The 27598-nt window shown below is 43.4% G+C and overlaps 1 protein-coding gene across 3 annotated transcripts; it reads right to left on the bottom strand.

Annotated features, from left to right (window-relative positions):
• Positions 1-1231: 1231 nt before the first annotated feature.
• Positions 1232-27598, bottom strand: VIPAS39 (VPS33B interacting protein, apical-basolateral polarity regulator, spe-39 homolog). 3 transcript variants are annotated; one of them, XM_007459774.1, is made up of 20 exons: positions 27507-27598; positions 23814-23906; positions 22852-22957; positions 20357-20500; positions 19208-19246; positions 18789-18853; positions 18011-18067; positions 13825-13884; positions 13143-13176; positions 12532-12634; positions 10230-10257; positions 8783-8856; positions 6958-7033; positions 6375-6509; positions 5725-5766; positions 5313-5402; positions 4181-4267; positions 3514-3603; positions 2990-3094; positions 1232-2235 (listed from the first exon to the last, which is right to left on the bottom strand). In XM_007459774.1, exons 2-20 carry the CDS (start codon positions 23904-23906, stop codon positions 2215-2217), a joined length of 1449 nt encoding a protein of 482 aa, XP_007459836.1. In that variant the 5' UTR covers positions 27507-27598; the 3' UTR covers positions 1232-2214. The 3 variants fall into 3 exon arrangements, with proteins under 3 accessions (XP_007459836.1, XP_007459837.1, XP_007459838.1); XM_007459775.1 differs by lacking the exon at positions 20357-20500 and having other exon boundaries at positions 2001-2235; positions 13825-13917; XM_007459776.1 differs by lacking the exons at positions 20357-20500; positions 27507-27598 and having other exon boundaries at positions 2215-2235; positions 13825-13917; positions 19208-19242; positions 22848-22957.

A 27598-nucleotide genomic window follows, 5' to 3' on the forward strand; every position in this document is an offset into this window, starting at 1 on the left:
TGTAATGAATCCCACATGTAGATTAGACAGGTGGACAGACTGGCAGACTATATACTCCTAGTGGCTCTGCTTCTCTAAATGAACCCTCATACACTAGTTAGGTCACCACTGTTTATTTGAAGATCGGCCAGTAACTTCAGCACAATTTAGCGAATTAAACTCCTGTTTCTTCAATAGCAAGGGGGTTGATCCGGAAAGGAACCAAATATGAGGTTACCTGGAATTGCAAAGGCCATTGCAAAGTACAGGAGCAAAAGATGGAATCTGATCCCCTTAGAGCAGGCTTTCTCCGCATTGGCACTACTGACATTTGGGGCCGGTTAATTCTTTGTTGTAGGGAGCTGCCTGTGTATTGTAGTATCGTTAATAGCATCCCTGGCCTCTATCCACTAGATGCCAAGAGCTCCATCCAGTTGTGGTAACAAAAAGTGTCTCCAGGGCTTCCCTGGTGGAGCAGTGGTTAAGAATCCGCCTGCCAATGCAGGGGACACAGGTTTGAGTCCTGGTCCGGCAAGATCCCATATGCCGCAGAGCACCTAAGCCCGTGCACCACAACTACTGAGCCTGTGCTCTAGAGCCCACGAGCCACAACTACTGAAGCCTGTGCACCTAGAGCCCGTGCTCTGCAACAAAGACAAGCCACTGCAACGAGAAGCCCGTGCACTGCAACAAAGAGTAACCCCCACCCGCCGCAACTAGAGAAAGCCCGCGCACAGCAACGAAGACCCAACGCAGCCAATAAATAAATAAACAGATAGATAAATAATAAATTCTTAAAAAAAAAAGCGTGTCCAGATATTGACACATCTCCTGGGGGGCAAAACTGCCTCCAGATGAGAACCACATTGCCTGAAAGCCTGCTGTGTGCCTCTGTACGAGCGTCTTCTCTTCCCCCTACCACTTCACCCACTCCACACAGCCACGAGAACACAGAACCCTACAAGCTCTGAGAGAATCGTGCCCTCCCCTCACAGATTAAGAGAGAAGGGGACTCGCCCAGCACCACACAGCTTGTCAGTGGTAGAGCTGGGACGAGAGGCCAGGTCTTCAGCCAGGGGGCAGTGCTCCGTTAACCACCCGGCCCTGCTTTGCCGTAAGCACTGTTACTCCACAACCTGAAGTGTTGACAGGCTGCTGAATGCTGTCACCAAGGCAGATTTGTAGTGGTCCCAAGACGGGGCAAATGCTTCACTGTTCTGTACAAAATAACTGGGAGGGAATGAGAAGGCACCACGGGAGAAGCAGCTTTATTAGGAGTCTAGGCATGTCTGGGAAACCCAGTTCAGTCACAGAGAAGAAAGGCTAATATTGGTACAGGAATGCAGGAAACTGGCATTACAGAATATCCTCTCGAAAACCAACCATGAAACTAAAACATCCATCTTAATAGCCTAACAGAAAAGCTGCTGAGTTCAGCCCCGGTGAAACTTATGGAAGGTCCTAGTGAAATAATGAGATTTGTGCAGAAAAGGAGAGCTTGCTCCAGCAATGCTGAATCTGAGTTCCATATAAGGTTAGGGGTCTGGGTGGGAGGGAAAGGTAAGGGGGATGCTCTCATCTCTCACACAAGGCCACCTCGGGGTGCAAGTGAGAGAGGAACCACAGTTTTTGTACAAAGGGAAGACCATGGCAGCAGAGGGACGCTGGCGATCTCTGTCATGAGGCGGAGGGCTCTGTACAGTGTGAGGGCGCCTCCAACAGGTCCTGGCAACACTGGCAGCGCTTCCTGAGGCCCCTTGGGAGACAGCCATTCCGGTTCTGTCCTGACTTCCTTCAGAGCAAAACTGCCAATGTCCAGCACCAAGTCCAGGGTCATAATTAGCTGAGGGGAATGGAGTGGCCACCCTATGACACCTGTACCTCTCAGTCGAGGAGACTTCCTTTCTGGAGCAGTCACTTTCTGCAGACCAAGAGAGATCCTGCCCAATATGGGCCCAATCTAGAAATTATTCCCACCTTCACGTGAGCACCAGGTGGAGAGTCTCTCATGAGGCAAAGCTTTAGATCTTGCCCCTCAGATCATGGCCCCTGGACAAAAGATCAGTCTGAAGCTGTCGGTGCCCAGGTGCTAGTCTCTGTCCCACGGGTAGCAGGCACTGCCTGCTGACGATGGGCCCAAGCGATGTGATGCTTAACTCTCCCAAGAAGAGCGCTCTCTACTTTCACAGGCAGGAAAGGAAGAAACGAGGCAGGTTTCAAGGGAGCTGATGCCACTTAATTCTTCCATCGAATTTGCTGTGAAAAACACAAACAATGATCAGTTTTTCACTGATCCTTACAGATAGGCAGAGGGAATTCGATAAAACAAGGCCCACAGCTAGGTAATGTAAGGAAAAGAAGGATGGAGGGGGGAGGTTGAGAAAAAAAATTTTTTAATGTGGGGGAAGTTCATTTATTTAGAGATGGATTAAATACCTATTCTGTATCTTACAAGCCTGATTTGGGGCATTTATTCTGGTTCTGCCTGCCTGAGGACAAAGATTCACTAGCTTTAGCTTGTGGAAGGTTCCAAAATATCTAACAGGGACCTAAGCTCCACGTTAACAATAAGCTCAGCAATTTTCTGCTATGAGAGATGAGTCAGCTGTGTTCCCCAAATAGCTAAAATCTATTTCACCCACTTCTTTCTCCCAACAGGAAAGTCACATCCAGCCCCAGGAAGCTATGCAGTTTGGATATTCTGAATCTGTAACGTTTGTTTCTAGACTCCCAGTAGTTAGTCCTTCCTACCTGCTAGGTTTAACAATGATCAGAGGGCTACAATTGTCAGCCAAGGTCCCCACATCACACTTATGTCATCCCACATCTCAGGAGTGACTTCTGCTGTTCTAACCAGTGCTTTTGCCCTGTAGGCCCACAGGAGACCCTTATCAAGAGATCCACAGGCTTGGCTGACAGCGATCCCATCCAGGCCGTGGGAATATAAACTCAGTGCTACTCTATGAACTGTCTGCTGACAGTGCTGGAGGTGTAAGCTGAAGCTGCTCACCGAGCTGCTGAGAACGGCATCAATCTTCTCCTCCTCGGCAGATCCTTTATCCACCTTGCTCCTGTATGCCAGCAACTGCTGACGATCCTTCAGGTCCCGGCAAGTCTATCACCAAAACAGACAACAATAAAAACCACCTATCAGCCTTCTCCAGAAGGGCCTTTTTCCTTTTGTCACTTCCGTTTTGAGCTAAGTTTCAAGGAGAAGCCAGGAAGCTACAGTGGGATGACACTGGGGTCAAGCACCCACTGAACTTCATGCTGAAGAGAAGTCTACAGAGGTTATGTGGCTTGATTCAGTTCTATGAATTCTCCGAGTGCAACGAATTTATAAAAGCAGAGAGAAACCAATCAGAGGGCTGGGAAAATCATACAGGAGTGCTGGTCTCCAAACTAACTCTTGCCAGACCACTTTATCCACTGAGTTGAAACTGAGAGACGAACCTCAGGATCTAGGACTTGAGACTATAATCTCCCACTTTCCACTGAGGTCTAACTCAGGGTTTTCATTTCTTACGGACTCACATCAATGACGACATCATGACACCTGAACTTGGTGGCTAAGTTCAACTTTGTGTCCACATCTTCCACCAGATTGACATACTCCTGTAATATCTGTGAAAAGAAGTACTTCTGATTAATGATTCCCGGATGTATTAAACCCAGAGCTCTTGAAAGGTAGAAAAAAAATCCTGAAGAAGGAAAAGAGTCAGTATCTGCAGTCTACAATTCCCATCATCAACCACAGGACTAGTTTTGCAGAGGGAAATGAGGTAGACTCTCTGCAGTACCTACATGCTCCCCCAGGAAAGAAGGGAAGGGCCCATTCCTCCTTATCCCATAGCTAGATACCCATGCCAGGAACACGTGTGCCCTAGACCTGACCCCGTGCTGTGCCCCCTTGCTCCTTGATGTCCTTTCTCATTAAGTTCTCTTTTTGCATCATTTGAATAGAATGTCAGTACTCCACCCGGGCTAAACACATTAGATGCTCCTCAGAGAGGGCAGACTTGGATTACTTCTTAAGGGCTGAGGAGAACTTCCTTCCCTGGCCTTTTCTATGTCAAGGTGCAGTACAGCCATTATGCTGCCTTTAAGATAAGACCAGAGCAGGTCAAGTCTCCCATCGCTGAGCACTACAGGCTGAAAGTTAGGTTTCCTAGAAGATCCTGTACCCTCTAAGAGCCATTACCTGGACAGGGGCACTGTTCTTGTGCAAAATTTCCACAACCCGATGGAAGCCAATGGGTGCTCTCTTCTTGGTATAGCCCAGCCAGTTCTGAAAAAGGAAGATGGGGCAGCCGTGGGTAGGCCAGACATCTGAGCTAATCTCCCTACGTTTTATGGTCAGACTAGAATAACATGGTGATGAGGAGTGGATGAATGGGAGGCGGGGGAGAGAGAAATGAAGAGAGATGAGAGTTTCAGAAAAGTCAAGGAACTCAGGAGGGTGGAAAAGAGTCAGAGGTATGAAATAAGTTCTTAGATCTATAGGCACGAATGCAGAAAAATGTCTGTGAAATATGGCTAAATAAAATAGGCAACTTACTTAACAATCCTTGTAGTATGAACTTATCTGGGTAGACTAATCCTACCCTTTACATCTTTATATTCATATAAATGTTTACTTGTCAGCTCATGAGGAAAGGTCTGGAAAGCCACCCGTCAAACTTTTCACAGTGCTTGCCTTGAGGAAGGGACTGAGAAAGGAACAGATGGGCAGTGGAAGAGGAACTTCACTCTTTACCCTCTACACTGTCACGTCGTGTTTGATTTTGACATAGGCATATATTGCTTTGGTAGTTAATGTAGCCAATTAAATAACTAACAAAGGGGGAGAACAAAAAACTGTCAAACCCATAATGGAAAAATGGATATTTAAACATAAACTAATAGAGACATGACAACCAAATGTAATGCAAGATCCTTGACTGGATCCTGACAGCAAACAAAAACAAAAACAAACAAAAAACAGCTCTAAAGAGCTAATTTTAATGTTAAATTTCTTGAGAATGATAATATTGTGGTTACAAATGAGAATGAATGCCTAAGTAATTAAAGGAAAAGTATCATGATATCTGCAACTTACTTTCAAATGTTTCAGCAGAAGAAAAAAGCATATGGCAAAAATGTTAACAAATGTGAAGCAGGTGAAGACTGTTAACTATTCTTTCAGCTTTTCTTTAGGTTTGAAACTTTGGAAAATAAAAATCTGAAGGAAAAATGTCTACCAGTAACTAGAACTTGAGACTCCCAAGAGGCGTGGGATGACAAGATGGTATCGCCAAGGCATCAGCAGCATGGAACAGTCCCAGGGCACCCACCTTTGTGGTAAAGAGGGCATCAACATCATGCCAGGCCCGAAGCTTGGCGCGAGCAGCCAGGGCTGTCAGCACATACTGTTTTTCTGGGATCTAGAAAACAGAGGCCAGGGGATATTAAGGAGAAGTAGTAATGCATCAGGGGATGTGCTTGGGAATTTGGAAAGACAGGCAAAAATATTCCCCGGTGTTGATTCTGCCTCTTAAAATCCACAAATCTCTCAGGTTTCCAAGACCCAGCACTGCTGCAGGCCATTCGGTTAAAGCCTTCCCTCACTTCCCACAAACTTACTCCATTTTCCCCTTAACCTTAAACGTTAAGGGACTTACTACTGTGCAGGGATAGAAAGCAACATCCACTCCATGCAGTTACTCCGATACTACTTTTACCAAACACTGACTAACTTCTATCTACCTTAAACGTCTTCTTCAGGTTGACTGGACTGCTGAACGTGCCCTAGGATGAAAGTGAAGAAGGAATTTTAGTGGTGTTTCTCAAATACTACCAGTCTCCCCTTTTCTTTTCCACTACGTAGACAGTCTACATTTCACTCCGTAACCATTTAAACCTGGAAATTAATTTAAGAGAAAAGCTCCATCAGGTCTAACTGGATATCACCATAACCCAGCTTAAGAGGACTGTATTAATAGGTATGGTGTATTTCCCAACTTTATGCTAATCCTATGATCATTATGATCATGCCCACCTATAGTCATTAAATTTACACCTCTTCAAAAAAATTTTTTAAAGTACCCACAAGTAACTATGCCCTGCTGCTCTTCTCTGTACTGTGCGAATCCATTTGAAACTATGGACCTTTGAACAAAGACTGCTATGGGAGCAGCACCGCTGCATGCCAGCTCACTGGAAGCCATGCAAACCCTTACAGACCTCTTTTCTCCTCTTGGTTCACCCCTGCTGAGAGCTGGGAAGGCTTCCCAGATGGACTGCCGAGAATTATGCGCACCCATTGTAAATAGGATATGCTGAAGTACTGGCTTTGAAATATGCTCGTCTTGTGCAGTGAGAATGTGTGGGGCCTTCCTTTCACGTTCTGCCTGTACCTCAGCCTCTGTGTAGTGGTAGAAGCAGGAGTAGAAAAGCGTCGTCACTAACGGCATGTTGAGGATAGAAGCTTTGCGGGGGTGCTTCCGGAAGATTTCAGTCTGCCCTGCTGATTCTAGGTGTCGATCATTTGCCTGTGGTGGCGTGAGCCAAGTGAAAAAAAGGACAATGTCCATGGAGTAGAGGCAGGAGAGAAGCCTTTAATATTACAGCAGTTGTGCTTCCTACCCTAGGAAAGAGGCAAAGAAGAGAAAAAGAAAAGGAATTGCCTAGGATGGCCCAGAGGAGCTTAAAATCCAGAAAATGATGACAGGCCCAAGTTGGATGGAGGAAGACCAGAGAAATAGTGATGAAATGGAGTTCTGGGATGAAGAGGAAATACTTCCAGGTTAATAGCAAGTGAGAAGAAAAAGGATGCCTGAAGACAATGGACAGAAGGCTACCACGTAGAGAGAGAGAATGAAAGGCTCTTAGAAAATGTAACAGGAAATGACCTATGTGGGCAGAGCAGAAGTCTCCTAGCTGCTGAATGGCAGTGAGCTTTGGCACTGAAGCAGAAAGTGTAGAGACAAGGAGTCTAACCTCGATAATGATCTGACGTTCCAGGAGCGTGTAATGGTCTTGTATGTGTGCAGAATCTTCTGCTGAAAATGGCAAACTGGGAGAGGGCCAGAAGGTTAGTACCTCATTCTCTACTCAAACAGGAAACAAACCCAACTAAACCAAATCACCACTGTAGGCATAAAAAGCTCATGGGGCTTCATAAATCTGATCTCAGTTCACCTTTAGAGCACCCCTGAAAGGCAGAGAGAGAGAACGCAGAAAATAGAGGAGACCGTTGGCTGGGATTTTATATTTAAGGTTTTGTCAATTCGAGAGGGAGCCTGAAAGTCCACGAAATATACAGTCACTGGTGATTTTGCTGAGGAATGAATTAGAACCCCCTCATTGTGGGAGCTGGAATGTTTGATGAACGAGTCACTTAGCTAGTGAGTGAGCCTAACCAGCTGCCTATCATCCATATCCCCGTGAAGCACAGCGGTTCCTGTCATTGCTTAATGTCAATGCTTAACTCTCCTTAAGGGGCACTTACATTTGTTAGCAATTTTTTTTTTTTGAGCAATTTTTATTGGGGTACAGTTGCTTTACAATGTTGTGTTAGTTTCTGCTGTACAGCAAAGTGAATCATGTGAGCCATTTTTTAATGCAGAGTAATAAGGTAAAATCAAGTTACACAGCACGGCGGTATGTTTGTAGATTAGTAAAGATCTCAGAGCTCTACATAAGGTCAAGGGTCCCATCTTCAACACTACATTATATTTTTACACATGAAGAAGTTGAGGGACAAATAGTGTCTTGCCTAAAAGCTATATGGTAAGTCAATGAGTAAGGCCAGGAATAGAAGCCAGATTTTAAACTCCCAGTTCCCAGACCTTCCTTCAGAAAGTGCTGCCTTATTCCCCTACTCCACTCACTCCAGGAAGAATTCTGAAATTCAGTTACACCCTCCCAGACAAGTGTGATCCCCAGCCAATTTTTGGAAGAGGTAAAGAAGACAACAAAAGGTCCCAGTTACTTCACTATTCTAAATTCTCTTTGTTTACGAGAGGCCATACGACGCATCAGCTCAGTAGCTGATAAAGTTAAAATTACGGATTGCATTGAAATAAACAAATTTCTAAATGTGAAACCTGGAAATCATGTCACATGAGGAATGACTAAAACAACTGTGACCACTGAACCTCGAGCAAGGTCTACTGGGTAGACTCCACATCTGTCTTGACAGATACAGGGAAGCAAGTTTTAGCTCAATATAAGGAAGCACTTTCCAATAATGAAGGCTGTCTGACAATAAAATAAGCTACTTCCCAAAGAACTATGTGCCCCATCACTGGAAGAATAATATGTGGGGCTGGTTTTTACAGGGATTTATATTCTGAATGAAAGCTGGACTGAATCAGTAGTTCTTGGACTGTGGAGTTTCAAGGACCAGTAACACTGAAAATAATATATAAGGTAAAATGTTGCCAACTTTTTCTTTTAATATATAAGGTCACACAAAAAAATTACAACCCATTTTTCTACCAAAAAGGGGGTGGAGGAGGAGGGGAAAACAAAAATCCCAGAATAAAAGGCAGTCTTTCAAATTAAATAAATATAGCTTTAGAAGAAAACTCTCTACTTACCACCTTATTATTGTCCTTATTATTCTCAACTTACCACCTATCAGAGAAAACTCTGTGGGGGACTAGTGTTTGGAACCACTGAATGAGATGATCATTAACGATGCTTGTATGATCCATTGTTAGCCTTTCCCTGCAACCATCTATCCATTCTACCCTTTTTTAGTCTCTTCATTGCTCTGTATAAGAGTATTTATAGTTAAAAACATTTCTCCCCCACTTACCCAATGCAGGTCTTAAGAAATTCTTTTCGTTTCTCGGGGTCCTGAATGTTCAAATGCTCTCGATAATGGGTTAGCTACAAAAAACAGAGAGAGGCTTTGAGCTATTTCTTTTCCTCAGAAGGGCAAGGTAGCTCTGTAAGTAGATTTCCCATGCTTAAAAACTAAATTCTCATTACCAGAGATTCCTCTGTGAATAGATGAGGGGGCAGGGGTGGGGAGGAGGGCAAAGAATGATTCAAAATTATTATCTCTAACTGCATTATCCAATACGGTAGCCACTAGCCACTAGTTTCAAGAAAAAGTTGTTCTTAGGAAATCTTCATATTCTACGGGGATAAACTAAAAGCAGACTATCAGCTTTGCCAACTGCAAAGTTTACAAGATTGAAAAACTCCCAATTTATATACAACAGCATGCATGATAAATCATCTTCAATTCAAACATAGTACAGAATATGAAGAAAATATGAAAGTTTTAGATAAAAACAAGTTATGCAAAACAAATTTATTTTCACTGATGAATCAAACTTCAAAATAACAAACTTTATAAGAATGCTATTTGAAGGAAATTCCTTATAGTTTTGAACCTACAGAAATTAAAAATGTAAACAAAAAGTTTTTCAAAATGATTACTACAGATTCCCAATCATTTTGAGTAGATTTAGATAAAGGGTTTTTGAGATTTTCCCATGCCTTGAATATTAAGTACAAGTTCCTTTTACAAAATTATTACCGAAAAACATTTTCCTGAGTTATATTCTGTTGCACAAAGAAGGTTAAAAATATATTACCACCAATGTGTGGTACAGCGACTAAAAGGACAATCCTGACATTGACGGCACTGAGAAATTCTTACCCCTGCACTATAATGTTCAACTTTTTAAATGGATCACTTAAGTCTGAATATTACAATTACATTTTTGGTAAAATTTCAGATTTATTCTTGTATTCCAGGAGTTTCTTCTCTAATGGTGAAAATTTGCCCCAAATCAATTTTAACACTTAGTCATTGAGCTCTCAGCCAAAATGTGTATTGGGTGCACCACCAGCAGCCTGACCTATCTTCCTTCATGACCTGTATCTGGTTTCTTATCCCTCTTTGCTTTCAGTATTATCTTTAGTATTAGAAGCCAAAACCCCAAAGCTCCAACAAACCAAGAATTGAAAACAACTAGAAATTAACAGACAAATTCCAAATTGACCAGGCCAGTTTTCATTCAGCTATTAAAAAAAAAAATTATTATTAAGCCCAATCAAAACAGCATATAAAAAGAAACAAAATGGTACATCATTTGGATTGTTTTTAGGCTTCCCAGATGCCTTTCTCTCCTGGATATAATCAATACCAAAGGAAAGAAAATATTCAATCAGTTTGGGATCTTGGAGACTGGGTTTTGGCTTAGACTTCTGTTAAAGAGGCCCCCAACTGAAACAAAGGCCACACTTACCGCAAGCTCTTCTGTTCTATCTAGGAACCTGGGAAGAAGCAGAAGGCAGCAGGGCATTTTTATTTATTGATGTGTGGCAGTATAACCTCACAAAATAGGATGACTGCTCTAAAAGAAACACAATTCAAACTCATTTGCCTCTATACATAAGATAAGCCCTTCTCTTCTTAAACTCTCTACTAATCAGCAACCCCTTGAGAACACATGGTGGATCAGGTATCATCATTCCCCCATCTACCTAGCTGAGCAAAGAGCAAGGACAAGAAGACACTGCAGGGCACTAATAACTGTAATGTTAACAGATCTGACAGAAAGGCTCAGAGCCTCCGCAAAACCTTAGCCCACAGCAGTCTTCTGGTTGTTTTTTTTTTTTTTTAATACAGCTGTAGAGTTTTTTTTTTAATAAATGTATTTATTTATTTATTTTTGGCTGCATTGGGTCTTCGTTGCTGCGTGCAGGCTTTCTCTGGTTGCGGCGAGCGGGGGCTACTCTTCATTGCGGTGCGCAGGCTTCTCATCGTGGTGGCTTCTCTTGTTGCGGAGCACGGGCTCTAGGCGCACAGGCTTCAGTAGTTGTGGCTCGCAGGCTCCATAGTCATGGCTCACGGGATCTAGAGCGCAGGCTCAGTAGTTGTGGCGCACGGGCTTAGTTGCTCCATGGCATATGGGATCTTCCTGGACCAGGGCTCGAACCCATGTTCACTGCATTGGCAGGCGGATTCTTAACCACTGCGCCACCAGGGAAGCCCTGGTTTTTGGGGGGTTTTTTTTTGCGCTACGCGGGCCTCTCACTGCTGTGGCCTCTCCCGTTGCGGAGCACAGGCTCCGGACACGCAGGCTCAGTGGCCATGGCTCACGGGCCCAGCTGATCCACAGCATGTGGGATCCTCCCAGACCGGGGCACGAACCTGCGTCCCCTGCATCGGCAGGCGGACTCTCAACCACTGTGCCACCAGGGAAGCCCCCTGTTTTTTTTTTTTTTAAAGATGAAAACACTTTTCTCTGTCAGTACAATCTTGGAAACAGATTGTCTATACTGCTCTCTATTGTTTTCAGGTACAGCATACAATGTGTTTGGTCTCTCCCCAAAGGTGGTAAGGCCTTGGAGAACAAGGACTTGTCTTCTTACCCTAAATGGACCACTATAATTAACATCACTAATTTGGCATAGAGGTGATACTTAATAAAGCCTTGTTGATTAGGAGGGAAAGAAGGAAGGAAAGAAGGAAGGAGGGAGGGAGGAAAGGGTTGGGGGAACAACCTGTCTCGATGAACATGTCTTCTGCAAATTCCTGGCTAACCATCTGTAATCTTGATCCTGCCCAGGTGACCTGCTTTCCCCACCTTAGTCTTCGGGGCAGCTCATCACTGTGCTGAAGCCATGGGGTAGAAGAAGTTACCTTGGGCCACATGTCAGCCTAAACACAGGTTCCAGCCCCTTCTCTGATACTGAAGAAAGGACATAAAATAGTCCCTACCAGTTGAAATGAGACAGGGAAGAAACACATGATAGAAGACAGCCGACCCCAGTAGATACGCCTACCTCTTGCCTCTCTACCTATCAGAATCCTACCTAGTCTCACAGGCCCAACTCAATTCCTAATCACTTCCATGAGGCTCTCCACAGATAACCTGCTTGAAAATTATATATGCTTCGTCTGCTCTCCCACTGTACTTCTCACTGGCATCACTGGGGACCAAGTAATAAAAGATACCTTTATTCTAGGTCTTTTGTAAGAAAATACTTAATAAATATTAATACTACAGACTAGGCATTATGCTGAGTGTTTATACACACGAACTCTTTTCACCTTCATAATGACCTGTGGGGTGGGTATCATCATCTCCATTTTACAGATGTGAAAACTGATGCTTGGAGAGGTTGAGTAACTTGCTCAAGGTCACGCTATGACCTAAGTGGTGGAGACAATATTCAACACAGGTGCTTGACTCCAGAGCCTGGTTCTTAACCACCTGCTGCATGGTCACTTTATCACAGGTTGTGGTACATTATTAGTTATCCCATCACGTTTCTTTTTTTCTTTCTTTTTTTTTTTTGGCCATGCTGCACGGCTTGTAGGATCTTAATTCCCTAACCTGGACTGAACCCTGGCCATGGCAGTGCAAGTGCCAAGTCCTAACCACTGGATCGCCAAGGAATTCTCCCATCACGTCTCAATATCCTGTCTGATAAGCATTTCCATAAAAGAGGGGCAGTGTCTTCTCTTTCTCTGTATTATCGCCCAGAGTGCTTTGAACAAAGTACTTAACAAACTTTATAGACCAGATGATCAGTTCTTACCTAAAGAGGTCCAAAAGCAGCTTTTGATCCCCTATCTCCTTAAGGAAGTGAATGAGATGTCTCAGGGCAACCTGCCGTACCTCCAGCTCTCGGAAGAGGATCTCTAGCAGGTAGGAAGAAGGAGTTAGATGGGGAAAGATGAAAGCCTATTACTCAATGGGAAATTGCTCTCCCTACTCACACATTCCAAACATGATCTCCTCAAAATCCACCAGAAGCTAGGAATGGTTTTCTATGGTGCCCATCCCTATGGCTCAACCCACCAGCAACATACTCCATGGTCCAGGGCAATGCTTAGCCTTTGTGCTAACTTTCAGTTCTCACCAACCCAAACATCAGGCACTGAGCATGGACTTTCACGTCCTCAAACCCACACAGCCATCTGTCTGTCCAATAAATGGAGGGGCTTTGTAGTTACTGTAGTTATCACCCTAAAGGAAGAACAACTGCCCTCAGGGTTGTGATGTGTATTCAGAAGTCTCAGGCCACCCCAGCTGTCCCTAAAGTAGACTTGATGCTGGTAAATTCTGCTATGAAAGCCACAATGCCATTCTCCCTTCAAATGTAGTAGACACCTTACTGACTGAAGATTTCCCTTAAACCACGCTCACCTTTGCTCAATGTCCTCTTCAGGAAGATCAGAACCTAGAGGAAAAAGAGAACTAAGAATGAATTATCCTGTGTAACCTTCCAAACACAAGGCCCTGCCTGAGCACCTGATGTCTAGGAATGAGGCCAGCAACTCATTAGGAATCTCTGCCGGTCTATACAATAGGTTTCTCTATGTGATAGAAGGACAGGTGATGGACATATGGAATGAGCTGCGTCTTGGGAGTCCACATACCTGTGCCCCTACTGGTGAGAGGCACCTCCTTCCCTGTGTGAGAAGCTGCTCTCACATCTCTCCTCCTTCAGATTATTTTTGAGAACTCAAAGTGGCCAACCTACTGCTTCTGGGTCATAATCAAGAGTGCCACACACAATGCATATCCTGCCAGCTAAGCCTTAGAACATGTACTTCTGAGAATCTTCCAATTCAAGAGGAAACCCAGGGTTTCTACTTGACATTACCAACAAGGACCTACCGTATAGCACAGAGAACTATACCCAATAGAATCTGAAAAAGAATAGCTACATATATAACTCACTTCACTGTACACCCGAAACTAACACAACACTGTAAATCAACTATACTTCAAATAAGTAAAGAGATTTTTAAAAAATCTATTCTGATTAGACTTTCAGAAACTAATGAAAACAATACTTAAACAACAAACAAAACCCACAACTCACCGCAGTAATGACGTTTCCATCATGCATGCTTACTGCTTCCTCTAGGAGTTGTAGCTTGTCCTGTAAGGAGCGGAATCTTTCCAGGGAGCAGACCTGGCAGAGTAAGAACAGAACTGGTGTGCAAGGAAGACAATTTCCTATATTCTTTTGTCACTGGATACTGAAGAATGGGCAAGAATAAACTAAAATGTCCCCAAGGAGAGCTTCTTTGTTTTTACACAACAGCCCCCAGCACTCTATGAGCCAAGAGATTCCCATCATACCCTCCCTAGTTCAGTCTAATGCCCTAGAAGATGCTGATGTCCTGATGAACTCTTGCCAAAGTCAATGGGTAGAGAGCTCACTTGTTCTCTTTTCCTCTTTTTCTTTAAATCTGTTTTTTCGGTTTGTTTGGTTGGTTGTTTTTTTTCAAACCCTTGTGTCGAGGGCCGACTTTCAGTAGGTCGCAGCGAGGGAGCTGCTCTGCTACGAACGAGACGCTGACCCAGAAGCAGATCGTCTACGAATAGTTTAAGACCAGGTTCCCCAGGAACGTGTGGTGTGTGATGGGCAAGGCGGTGGCTGCCTTTCCAGCAGCGCCCCATGTCCTAGGACGAAGGGCTCTCTGCACCGGACCCTGGTCCCAAAGTGCCGCAGGGTACGCCACGCCACCGGGGACAGCGGGGGACCAGCTATCTGAGTCCAACTTGTTCTCTTTTTAATGGGGCATAATTTACATAGCATGAAATCTACCCTATTTAAGTGTACAGTTCAGTGAGTTTGGCAAGTAAATAATTCCATGTAACTACTACCACAATCAAGATACAGAACATTTCCATCACCCCAGAAAGTTACCTTGTCCACCCAGATGTCAATACCCTTCTCCCATCCCTACCCCGCAACGACGACTGATCTGTCTTTTTTTTTTTTTAAATAATACACAATGTATTTATTTATTTATTTATTTATGGCTGTGTTGGGTCTTCATTTCTGTGCATGGGCTTTCTCTAGTTGTGGCAAGTGGGGGTCACTCTTCATCGCGGTGCGCAGGCCTCTCACTATCGCGGCCTCTGTTGTTGCGGAGCACAGGCTCCAGACGCGCAGGCTCAGTAATTGTGGCTCACGGGCCCAGTTGCTCCATGGCATGTGGGATCTTCCCAGACCAGGGCTCGAACCTGTGTCGTCTGCATTGGCAGGCAGATTCTCAACCACTGCGCCACCAGGGAAGCCCGACTGATCTGTTTTGTCACTAAAATTTTGCCTTTTCTAGACTTTCAGAAAAACAGAATCATACAATATGTACTCTTTTGTATCTGGCTTTTCACTCAATATAATGTTTCTGAGATGGATCTATATGTTGTGGTATTAGCAGTTTGCTCCTATTTACTGGTGAGTAGTTTTCCATTGTATGGGCATACCACAAGTTTTTAATCCATTTACTTACTGATGGATATTTGAGTTATTTCCACCTTAGGGGCTGTAACAAATAAAGTTACTATGAACATCTGAGTACAAGTCTTTGTATGAACATATTTTCATTCCTCCTGGATTGTAAATGTCTAGTAGTGAAACTAAATGTGTTTAATTTTGTAACAAACTGTCAGACTACTTCCCAAAGTAGTTTTACCATTCTACCTTCCTGCTTGCACCATATGAGAGTTCCAGCTGCTCCATATCCTCCCAATGCGTGGTAAGATCAGTATTTTTAAATTTAGCCATTACAGTGGCTGTATAGTGATATCTCAGTTTTAATTCATGTTTTCTTGATAACTGATAATGTTGAGCATCTTTTCAAGTGATTATTGGCCATTCATGTATCTTTTTTGTGATATAACTAGTCAAATCTTGAGCCAATTTTTATTTATTTATTTTAAAAGATTTATTTATTATTTATTTATTTATTTAATTTATTTTTGGCTGCATCAGGTCTTAGTTGTGGCACACGGGATCTTGGTAGAGGCATGCAGGATCTTTTGTTGCCACGTGGGCTCTTCGTTGTGGCGCACGGGCTTCTCTCTAGCTGTGGCATGTGGGTTTTCTCTCTCTAGTTGTGGCGTGCAGGCTCCAGGGTGTGTGGGCTCTGTAGTTTGCAGCACACAGTCTCTCTAGTTGAGGCACACAAGCTCAGTAGTTGTGCCTCGTGGGCTTAGTTGACCCATAGCATGTGGGATCTTAGTTCCCTGACCAGGGATCAAACCTGTGCCCCCTGCATTGTAAGGCAGATTCTTTACCACTGGACCACCAGTGAAGTCCCCTTGAGCCAATTTTTAAACTGGATTGTTTGGGACTTCCCTAGTGGCGCAGCAGTTAAGAATCTGCCTGCCAATGCAGAGGACATGGGTTTGATCCCTGGTCCGGGAAGATCCCACATGCTGCGGAACAACTAAGCCCGTGTGCCACAACTACTGAAGCCTGTGCACCTAGAGCCCGCCTGCTACAACTACTGAAGCCCACGCGCCTAGAGCCCGTGCTCCACAAGGGAAGCCACCACAATGAGAAGCCAGCGCACTGCAACGAAGAGTAGCCCACGCTTGCCACAACTAGAGAAAGCCTGCGCACAGCAACAAAGACCCAATGCAGCCAAAAAGATTTTAAAAAGTTAAAAAAATAATAAATTGGATTGTTTATCTTATTACTGAAGATAATTCATTATTTTTTATATACATATTCTGGATAAAATCCTTTATGACACAAGTATTTTGCACATATTTTCTCCTAGCTATGGTCTTTTTGTGATTTCTTTCGTTTGTTTGTTCATTTGAATTTATTTTATTTTATTTATTTTTGGCTGCACTGGGTCTTCGTTGCTGCGTGAGGGCTTTCTCTAACTGCATCAAGTGGGGGCTACTCTTCGTTGAGGTGCACGGGCTCCTCATTGTGGTGGTTTCTCTCGTTGTGGAGCACGGGCTCTAGGCACTCAGGCTTTAGTAGTTGTGGCTTGTGGGCTCTAGAGCACAGGCTCAGTAGTTGTGGTGCATGGGCTTAGATGCTCCATGGCATGTGGGATCTTCCCAGACCAGGGCTCGAACCCATGTCCCCTGCATTGGCAGGCAGATTCTTAACCACTGCGCCACCAGGGAAGCCCGTCTTTTTGTGTTTTTAACAGTGTTTTTAAAGAACAAAAGTCCTGGGCTTCCCTGGTGGCGCAGTGGTTGAGAGTCCACCTGCCAATGCAGGGGACACGGGTTCGTGCCCTGGTCCGGGAGGATCCCACATGCCGTGCAGTGGCTGGGCCCGTGAGCCATGGCCGCTGAGCCTGCGCGTCCGGAGCCTGTGCTCCGCAACGGGAGGGGCCACAACAGTGAGAGGCCCGCGTACCACAAAAAAAAAAAAAAAAAAGGAACAGAAGTTCTTAATTTTGGTGAAGTCCTTTCCGTTTGATGGTTTTTGTGTGCTTAGGTAATAAGTCTTTGCCTAACCCAAGGTCACAAAGATTTTCACCTGTATTTTCTTCTAGTTTTATAGTTTTAGCACTTATTCTACATTTAGGTTTATGATCCATTAATTATTATGATGTCAATTCTCCCAAAATTGGTATATAGATTCAATGCAATCCCAATCAAAATCCCAGCAGCTCTTTTGTAGACACTGACAAGCTGATAGTAAAATTTATATGGAAATACAAAGGATCTAGAATAGCTGAAATAATTTTGGAAGAGAAGAATAAAGCTGAATAACTTATATTACCTGATTTCAAGCTTTACTACAAAGCTACAATAATCAAGGCCTTGGTAATGGCATAAGGATAGACAAATAAATCAGCCAACTAGAAGAGAGTCCAAAAAGAGACCTACATATATATGGCCAATTCATTTTTGACAAAGGCACCAAAGTAATTCAATGCAGAAAGACTTTTCAACAAATACTGCTGGAACAAACGGAGAACCACATGGGAAAAAATGAATGTCAATTTTTACCTCACACCATATACAAAAGTTAACTCACAATGGATCAGACCTAAACATAAAAGATTGTTCTCACTCTTACAGGCACTACTTTTCACTCTCATCCATCACTCTTTTCCCCCTTCCCCATCAAAGCAACACTAAACCCTGGAGAATCAGAAATTTTGCAGCTGACTTGTCATCTTAGTGGATTGATTTTCCTCCTGAAAACCACTTCATTTAACAAATATAACTGAAGAGAAAGGTCAAGCTGCCCAGCTTCCCAAAAAATCTCACAAGAATTCTCTCCCCAGTGGCCTTACCTTGCCCTTCCGAAGGCGTCGTACTGTGTCACTGGGGCTCCAATCATTGCTGTAATCCTGAAATATTAGCAACGCATGAATCCCAGGAAGTTAAGGGATCAGAATTGTAAGTGTCCGCTCCTCATCTCAAACTCATAATCTTAGTCCCTAAAGGGAAGATATTTTGTGGAAGAAAATGGATGAAGAAACAAGAACTGGGATGGTCTTGCTCTGAGTTTCTTAAGGAACTAGAACAGAGACAATACAGGCAGGAGGAGTTGGATCATACAGGGAATGGATCAACTAACAAAACCAGCAATGTTATGCCTAAGTGGTTCAGGATTTCAACCCCTAAATGCAGTTTTGGGACTCTAATTAACGGCTTTGCCAACAGAGGGAGAGAGAGAAACGTGTTCCTTTTTTGGACCTTACGGGATCGTTTCTTCCTTTTGAATCGATTTGCTTTTTTATGTGCTTCATGGGAATATGAGTTCCCCCAACCTTCCAGACCACAGTGGTGATCAAAAGTTTCAAAGTACAACCTAAAAAAGGCAGCATAATGGGTAAGGAAAGTGTGCCAGGACTGAATCAGAAAATAGAGATTCTGAGTCCAAGTTCTACCATTTAACTAGCTGTGAGACTCCAGGCAAGTTCTAATGTTTAGAAATCCAGTTTTCTTACCTATAAAAGGGGTTTAAAATCATACCTGCTCAAAGATTTGAGAAAATCAAGCAAGATAACATATGTCAAAGTATGTCAAACTGTGTAAAGATATAACACAGTGTAGGATATAACTCACCCTATACTCCCCCTTGGGTCTCCCTAGCTCTGGAGCATAGCTCTTGGCAGGTGTGTCCGACAGAGCTGAAAAAGAACAGGCAACTGATTCAGAAGGGCACCATCTCCTGCCATTCCCTTCCTCTACTGCTTCCTTCTCAGGCACATTTTTTTTTTTCATTTGGCCCCCAAGGTATCATTATGGCCCAAAGTAGATCCCATTCCTCCCCCAAAGACAGCATCCCTAGAAGTTACCCTTTGTCCCTGTAACCAGAATGGTCTTGACCTCCTTACTCAGCATCAGAAAATCTTTCTAATAATGATGATAGATTCAGAAGAAATGTCATCATCTAATTATCACTTGTCCCCATGACTCCCCAGGTTGTACCCCAGATCAGTAACATCTCCCACAGTAATCAAGAGAAGAGGGTCAATGCCTACCATCAGAGAGGGACTGGAAGCTTCCAGGTCTAGTTCTCCCTAAAGGTAAAGTACACATAAGGTCAACAGTTCAAGTCAAACCCATTCAGACTTGGTTAAGGATGCAGTGCACGTAGAACTTTTTTATGCAATATGAGAACTTAAGGCTTAAAAAAGTTTTTATTCAACTTCAGAAATTTGAGGTGCTACGAAAAAAAAAAGGCACTGAGGAACAGTTTTTAAAATTGTGGTTAAAATATACATAACATAAACTTTACCATTTTTAAGTACACAGTTCAGTGGTACTGAGTATATCCACACTGTACAATCATCACTACTATCCATCTCCAGAAACTTCTCATCATCCCAAATTGAGACTCTGTACCCATTAAACACTACCTCCCATTCCTCCTCACTCTCATCCCCTGGTAACCACTATTCTACTTTCTATCTCTATGAATCTGACTATTCTAGGTATCTCACAGAAATGGAATCATACAGTATATGTCCTTGTATGTCTGGCTTAATTCACTTAGCATAATGTCCTCAAGGTTCATCCATGTTGTAGCATGTATGAGAATTTTGATCCTTTTTAATGCTGCATAATATTCCACTGCATATACATGCCACATTTTGCTTATTCATTCTTCAGTCAATGGACATTTGGGTTGTTTCCATATTGTGGCTATTCTGAATAACGGTATTATGAACACTGGTGTATAAAAATACCTGTTCAAGTCCCTGCTTTGAACTCTTTTTGGTATATTCCTAGAAGTGGCCTGCTGGATCATATGATTGTTCTATGTTGAATTTTTTCAGGAACTATCAAACTGTCTTCCACAGTGATTGTACCATTTTATATTCCCACCAGCAGTGCACAAGGATTTCCAACAGAAACGCACAGGGGTAGGGAGGAATTTTGACCTAGGCAAATTTCTTCAGTACCTGTCACAGGGTTAATGTCAGTTTTGTTCATCATGTTCTAGAAACCCAGTCCAAGCCCTGTGAATTCCCCTCATTTCTGCCCTTCCTGATCCCCAACTGCCAGCTCCAAAGATTTTTTTGTCCCTCAATAATCTTTTTCTTACAGAGTAAATGAAAATTATAGCCTCAGCGGTTTTTTTTAAAAAAAGAAAAGGACTCCTTGTCCCTTTAACCATCACTCTTTACCTCTAAAAATGCTGCTCAGGGAGTAGGTAGAAGCAGGTTTGGGTAGTTGTGTATAGGAGGAGAAGTTGTTTCGGTTCTTTAGCTGTTCACGCTCATGGTTTGACCCACTATTACTAGCAGTCTCTTTGATGGACCATGAGATACCTGCAAGATAATAAGATCTAGATCAGTAATTCTCATCCAAAATAATGCCTTGGCAACCAGCATTCCAATAAACTCTAAAAGCTTTTCATTAGAGGCAAAGGTCCCTTGTCAACATGAACTTAAAAAATTGGGGCAGGGAGAAAGGACATAATCAAATAGACCAATCAACAGAAAAAAGGGGCAAAGGAACTGAATAAATGGATCACAGAAAAGGAAATACAAGTGGCTATTAAACATGTGAAAAGATGCTCAACCTCACTCTTAATAAGAGAATTACACAAAATAAAAGTACACTGAGATACCACTGGCCCCCTATAAGACTGGCAAAGACCCAGAAGTTTGGTAATACCCTGTGTTGCCAAGGCTGTGGTGGAGAAAGGAATACCCTGACACTGCTGGTGGGAGTGCAAACTGGTGCAACCCCTGTGGAAGGCAACTTGGCAATATGTAACCAACACAGATGCAAATACTCTCTGCCAGTAATTCCACTCTAGGAACTGATCTTTCGGACACTCTTATATGGGCAAAATACAAGGTTATTGACTGCAATATAAACAACAAAAGATTGGAAACAATCTAAAGTTCATCAACAGTGGACTGGTTAAATAAATTATGAGAAATCCATACAATGTATACTATGCTGCTATTTTTAAAAAGGAAGAGGCAGAATGAGAAAGCTCTTTATGTACTGATATGGAAAGATCTTCAAGTTATACTGTCAAGTGAAAAGAGCAGGGCATAAAGTATGCTGCCACTGGTGTAAAAAAGGGAGTAAAAATATATATTCCTATATGTATTTCCAAATGCAAAAAGAATCTTTAGATGAATACACAGAAAGCAAACAACAGCAGTTGTATTTTGGGTGGCCAGGGCCTGAGAACTGAGTAGATGCATGACAGTGGGGGAGGGAAACTTTTCACTGTGTGCCTTAAATACTTTTTACTTTTTAAATCATGTGACAGCATTTCCCAGTTTAAAAAAAAACCTTGGGCTTCCCTGGTGGCGCAGTGGTTGAGAATCTGCCTACCAATGCAGGGGACATGGGTTCGAGACCTGGTCTGGGAAGATCCCACATGCCGCAGAGCAACTAGGCCCGTGAGCCACAACTACTGAGCCTGCGTGTATGGAGCCTGTGCTCCGCAACAGGAGAGGCCACGATAGTGAGAGGCCCACGCACCGTGATGAAGAGTGGCCCCCGCTTGCCGCAACTAGAGAAAGCCCTCGCACAGAAACGAAGACCCAACACAGCCCAAAAAAAAAAAAAAAATCCCCCCACTGAATTAGCAGAGTTTAAAAAAAAAAAGCTTTAAAAATACACTTAAAAGTCAGATGAAGGGACTTTCCTGGTTGTGAATTGGTTAAGAATCTGCCTGCCGGGCTTCCCTGGTGGTGCAGTGGTTGAGAGTCTGCCTGCCGATGCAGGGGACACAGGTTCGTGCCCCTGTCTGGGAGAACCCACATGCTGTGGAGCGGCGAGGCCCATGACCCATGGCCACTGAGCCTGCACGTCCGGAGCCTGTGCTCCGCAACGTGAGAGGCCACAGCAGTGAGAGGCCCACGTACCGCAAAAAAAAAAAAAGAATCTGCCTGCCAATGCAGGGGACATGGATTCGAGCCCTGGTCCGGGAAGACCCCACATGCCGTGGAGCAACTAAGCCCATGCGCCACAACTACTGAGCCTGCGCTCTTAGAGCCCGTGTGCCACAACTACTGAGCCTGTGCTATAGAGTCCATGAGCCTAGAGCTCCGCAACAAGAAGCCCGAGCACGGCAGTGAGAAGCCCGAGTACCGCCCGCCAGCAGCAATGAAGGCCCAAGGCAGCCTAAATAAATAAATAAATGAAAAATTTTTTTAAAAAGTCAGATGGACTCTGCAAAGGTGTTAAGTGGTATTACAGAACAGCTAGGCAGTGAGACTTGGTGACTAAGGAAATCAGTTCTGCTAGCCAGTTATGAGCATTTCAGTCAGCAGTTCCCAAATATGACTGCCTATCAGAAGCATTTGCAGTGCTTATTATCAATTGAGACCCCACCCTACCCCCCTACCACCCCCATCCCCAAGACCTACTGAAGCAGAGTCTCTGGAGTGAAACCTAGAAATCTAATTTTAACAAGCACCCCAAATAAGTCTGAAATAGCCAGCCAAGCATTAGCCCTACGGTAGCAGGCCTAGATAGCCGTATGGAAACTACTGTTGTACTTCCCCAGTATCTTCTCCTGGGTTAAATTTCCAGATGTGTGCTCGTCTGAAAATAGTTTAGCCTCATTCCCTTTCCTGACAAGTACTGAGGAGACTTTACTAGTGGTAAGAACCCTGAATAATTAATCCTTCCTAGGGCCTCTTCTACTTACTTCCAACAGGTTCCCCACTCCAGCTGACTCTCTCCAGGTCATCGTCATCGTCATCATCATCCACGAAGTCTCGAAGGCTATTCACTGCTCGCTTGGATTCCTTTAACTGCAGATAGACATAAGGCAGGGCACTCAGGCAGTCATCACTTCTCACCTCTCTTTCTGACAGCCAAGAAGGCTGAGGAACTGGGTCTTGAAGATGGTCAACATTTTCACCCTCTGCAACTGAAAGCCTAGCCTGCTAGACATTTGCCAAGAAAACAATTTGCTTTTTAGCCAACACTGGAGTCCAGTGACAAAAGGTTAGGAGGAATCAAAAGCGCTTTTGAATTCTAATCACATTCCTGGTATTGACTTGCTTTGTAGTGAGGTTATCCATCTCTCCAAAAATGAATCTACTTCCCCATTTGTAAAATAGACACAATAAAGACAAACTTCCAATCCAGTTCATCCTTCAAAAATAATAAATTGGGCTTCCCTGGTGGCATAGTGGTTGAGAGTCCGCCCACCAATGCAGGGGACACGGGTTTGTGCCCCGGTCCAGGAAGATCCCACATGCCGCGGAGCGGCTGGGCCCGTGAGCCATGGCCGCTGAGCCTGCGCGTCCGGAGCCTGTGCTCCGCAATGGGAGACGCCACAACAGTGAGAGGCCCACATACTGCAAAAAAATATATAAATAAATAAATAATAATAATAATAAATTATATCACATGATAAAAGACAGGGTTCTTGAAAAAAACAACTCAAAGAAATGAATCATCTTAAGAATGTAAAGGAAAAAGGGCAGAGAGTTGGTTTTTACAATCCCCCTCTTTTCTCAGGGTTCTTTTCCATGAAGATTTTTCTAAAGATCTGACTGAAGACACTTCTGAGCCTCATGGAGACAGGTTACTGAGGATGCAAGGGGAAGGGTACACAGTGGAAGAGGGTGAGACCTTCAGCAGTTGTTCATGGAAACCTACCTGTGAGAGCTCATCATCTTCATCATCAAAGGTGAAAGCCTTGAACTTGGAGCTATTCCAATACTCTTCCTCATCACCCTTTGTCCGATTCATCTGGAGTGAGAGGAAGACAGATATATGTCCCTTTCTGGATTCCCCTCAAAAGAGCTCCAGGGCTTCCCTGGTGGCGCAGTGGTTAAGAATCTGCCTGCTAGTGCAGGGGACACGGGTTTGAGCCCTGGTCTGGGAGGATCCCACATGCCGCGGAGCAACTGGGCCCGTGAGCCACAAGTACTGAGCCTGCGCGTCTGGAGCCTGGGCTCCCCAGCAAGAAAGGCCACGACAGTGAGAGGCCCACGCACCGCGATGAAGAGTGACCCCCGCTTACCACAACTAGAGAAAGCCCTCGCACAGAAACGAAGACCCAACACAGCAAAAATAAATTAATTAATTAAAATTTAAAAAAAAGAGCTCCAAAAGAGCAGTGAGAGGCCCACGCACCGCGATGAAGAGTGACCCCCGCTTACCACAACTAGAGAAAGCCCTCGCACAGAAACGAAGACCCAACACAGCAAAAATAAATTAATTAATTAAAATTTAAAAAAAAGAGCTCCAAAAGAGCAGTGAGAGGCCCACGCACCGCGATGAAGAGTGACCCCCGCTTACCACAACTAGAGAAAGCCCTCGCACAGAAACGAAGACCCAACACAGCAAAAATAAATTAATTAATTAAAATTTAAAAAAAAGAGCTCCAAAAGAGCAGTGAGAGGCCCACGCACCGCGATGAAGAGTGACCCCCGCTTACCACAACTAGAGAAAGCCCTCGCACAGAAACGAAGACCCAACACAGCAAAAATAAATTAATTAATTAAAATTTAAAAAAAAGAGCTCCAAAAGAGCAGTGAGAGGCCCACGCACCGCGATGAAGAGTGACCCCCGCTTACCACAACTAGAGAAAGCCCTCGCACAGAAACGAAGACCCAACACAGCAAAAATAAATTAATTAATTAAAATTTAAAAAAAAGAGCTCCAAAAGCTTTAAGTTCCTAGACTACAAACTCCCCACAGTAATAAGGGATATATGAAAGTGTCTGGTAAAGCAAATACCGAACATGCCATATAAAATCAGATCCTTGGGTCTCCAATCAAATCATACTTTTGATCCTCTGATTACCCACAAGTAGTCATTCATTCCCAGAGCTGCTACTTTCTTCACGGCACTCTCTCAGGTGCTGTAAGGAATATTTAACGTGCAAAAAATAGTCCCTCTCTGAAGGACCCTACAACAGAACTCGGGTATTCAGCATAGGTTATGTATAAAGGTAATAGTACAAAGCAGGCAAGTGTTAAAAGAATGCATCACGAACTTTGCTGAATATACGATATCAATCAAAGCAAGAATATAACAGATAATAACTGCATTCATGTACTCAACATATATCTATTGAGTGCCATCTCTGAGGCTCTGTTCTAGGCTCTAGGAATACTACAGTGAATAAAACTGACATATATCTTTCTCTCATGTGTGCTTGTTAAATGCCTGAAGGCAAGCAAGCAATTAAAGGAAGCTAAATTATCCCCCTTGTATCTTCAAATCATGATTAATTTATTAACAAGTATTGGTCAAAATGTGGGAAATGAGGGCATGGCCAAAAAAGTATATAAAGAATCAGTCAAAACACAAGTCCCTCTCATAACTACTCTAAAATTAGATTTCACCCTGAAAAAAAGTTTTGCCTTAGAATTACAGACTAAACTATCAATGCCAACTGGATTAGAGTGAAAACTGATGTAAGCCAAGAACCAGGTACCGAACCTTCCACAGCACCCAAAATAACTCCAAAGGCTACAAAGTGTCAAATTCTAAAATATCAATTTGCTTTTTCTTTCATCTCAGTAGCACCTTTCTCAATAGAAGGTTAAGAAACACTCATCATGGCAGCCCCATTGAGGCTCCCAATGGCCCTTAACATACTCTGCTCTCACCGTGTTTTCAGGGGATCTAGGGATGGCAAACGTAGGAAGAGAATTTTTACTATCTGGTCCTTTCCCATTGCGGACATCACTAATTGATTTCTACTGAACCCAAATATGGCTTAAAAATCTTTTTGTATATTTAATCCAGGGAGTCAAAACCAAATAAAAAAGCTAGCAGAAACAATAAAATCATCCCTTATATTGGAACAAGCATAGGCTTTGTAGTCAGGCAGACTTGAATTCAAATGTCGCTTCTCCAATTCTGAGCAAACTGGGTATTGTTATTTACTTCTAAGCCTTGGAGAAAGTGATATCCTACCTCACAGGGTTGCAGTGAAGAATAGGAGTCAAGAAACAGCTAACAAAGTGCCTAGCATAAAGTAAATACTAAATGTTAGTTGTTTTTAGTATAGGATATCTTCTGCCATCTTTCTATCTCAGCCATCTGCAAAATTTGGGCATAACAATAGAAACCTACCTTTTAAGACTGGTGTGAGGCTTAAACCAGTTAAAACAATACATGTAAAGCACATGTGCTGACAGAAAATTAATGTTCAGTATTAATTTTTATTATTAATAAATCGCTATCTTGGAAAAAGGTAGAAGAATATGTCAAAGCATTCCTGAAGCTTAAAAAAATTTTGATACAAAAATTCTGAGTAGCCATCACAAACACTGAAGGTGTGCATACAGCAGGTAAATGCCTCTAGTACAGATGCCGGTTTATAAAGCACTTTGTAATCCTCAGAACAACCCTGTAATGCAGGCCTGGCAGATTCCATTTCACTGATGAGGGAAATGAGGCAAAAAAGGATTAATTATCGAAGTATTAAGCTAAAGCTAGCTGCTCCTAGCTAATCCAGGTTTTCTGTCTCCTGGGTCATTTCCACTCTGATTTGCATGGTCCTTTTATCACTCTAGGGAAAACGAGGGCAGGTCATTACTACAGTAAATAAATAAATGTAAATATCTACGGATAGGCATAGAATGTGTCTAACAAACCCAAAAATCCACCAGAGGATTTCTGGAATCTTTTTTAACCGTGCAACAGCAGTGGACATCTGACACTAATCTGTACTTCTAGCGCCACGTCAGAACACAGATTTACTTAGCAAGTAAAAAGATAATGATTTAATGGTTCTAGAATTTATAAAGCAACCAGGTACAATTTTAAGAGGGACTGAGAAAATTGCTTCAACATGATTTAAAATATTTCAAAGGCTTGTCCTTGTCACTTGTTTACTGAGATCCCACCATATAGGGTAGTAGATCCGAGGGAAGAACAGGAACACGACAAAGAAAGGAAAACGATTCAACCAAAAATATCTATAACCAACACGCTCCCGGCCTTAGGACACCCCAGAAACCAGCTACTGAGAAGTTACATTCAGATTCATTTACCATTTTTAGAGCCAGGCTACGAACTGAGACGAGGAAATGTGGGTTAAACTAGTAAGACTCTACGGGCGAACGTCCAGGAAACACGGATCAACAGCAGTGGCCAGAGCGCAGAACCCTGGTACAGTAAATGCTCGTTCAAAATCAGTTGTCTAGCCTCACTCGCGGCCCCAACCCCGAGTGGACAGCGGCTCCCAGCCCACGGGTCGCCGGGACTGGAGTAACAGAGTCAGGCCTGGGGGGTCTAGGGACGCCTCAGAGAACAGGGTGAAAGGATATGGATGCGGAGTGGCTTGACTTGGCCAGATTTGTGGCCCAAGGGCTTTGGGACACCCTCACCTCTTCCACACCGAGCCCTCCCTCTCAGGTCAGCGTCAGAGTCCTCAGCCGTTGGACCGGCCTTCCTAGACAGGCTATGCGGCATAGAAAAG

The sequence above is a fragment of the Lipotes vexillifer genome, unplaced genomic scaffold (genome assembly GCF_000442215.2).
Source record: "Lipotes vexillifer unplaced genomic scaffold, Lipotes_vexillifer_v1.1 scaffold39, whole genome shotgun sequence".
Taxonomy (NCBI): domain Eukaryota; kingdom Metazoa; phylum Chordata; class Mammalia; order Artiodactyla; family Lipotidae; genus Lipotes; species Lipotes vexillifer.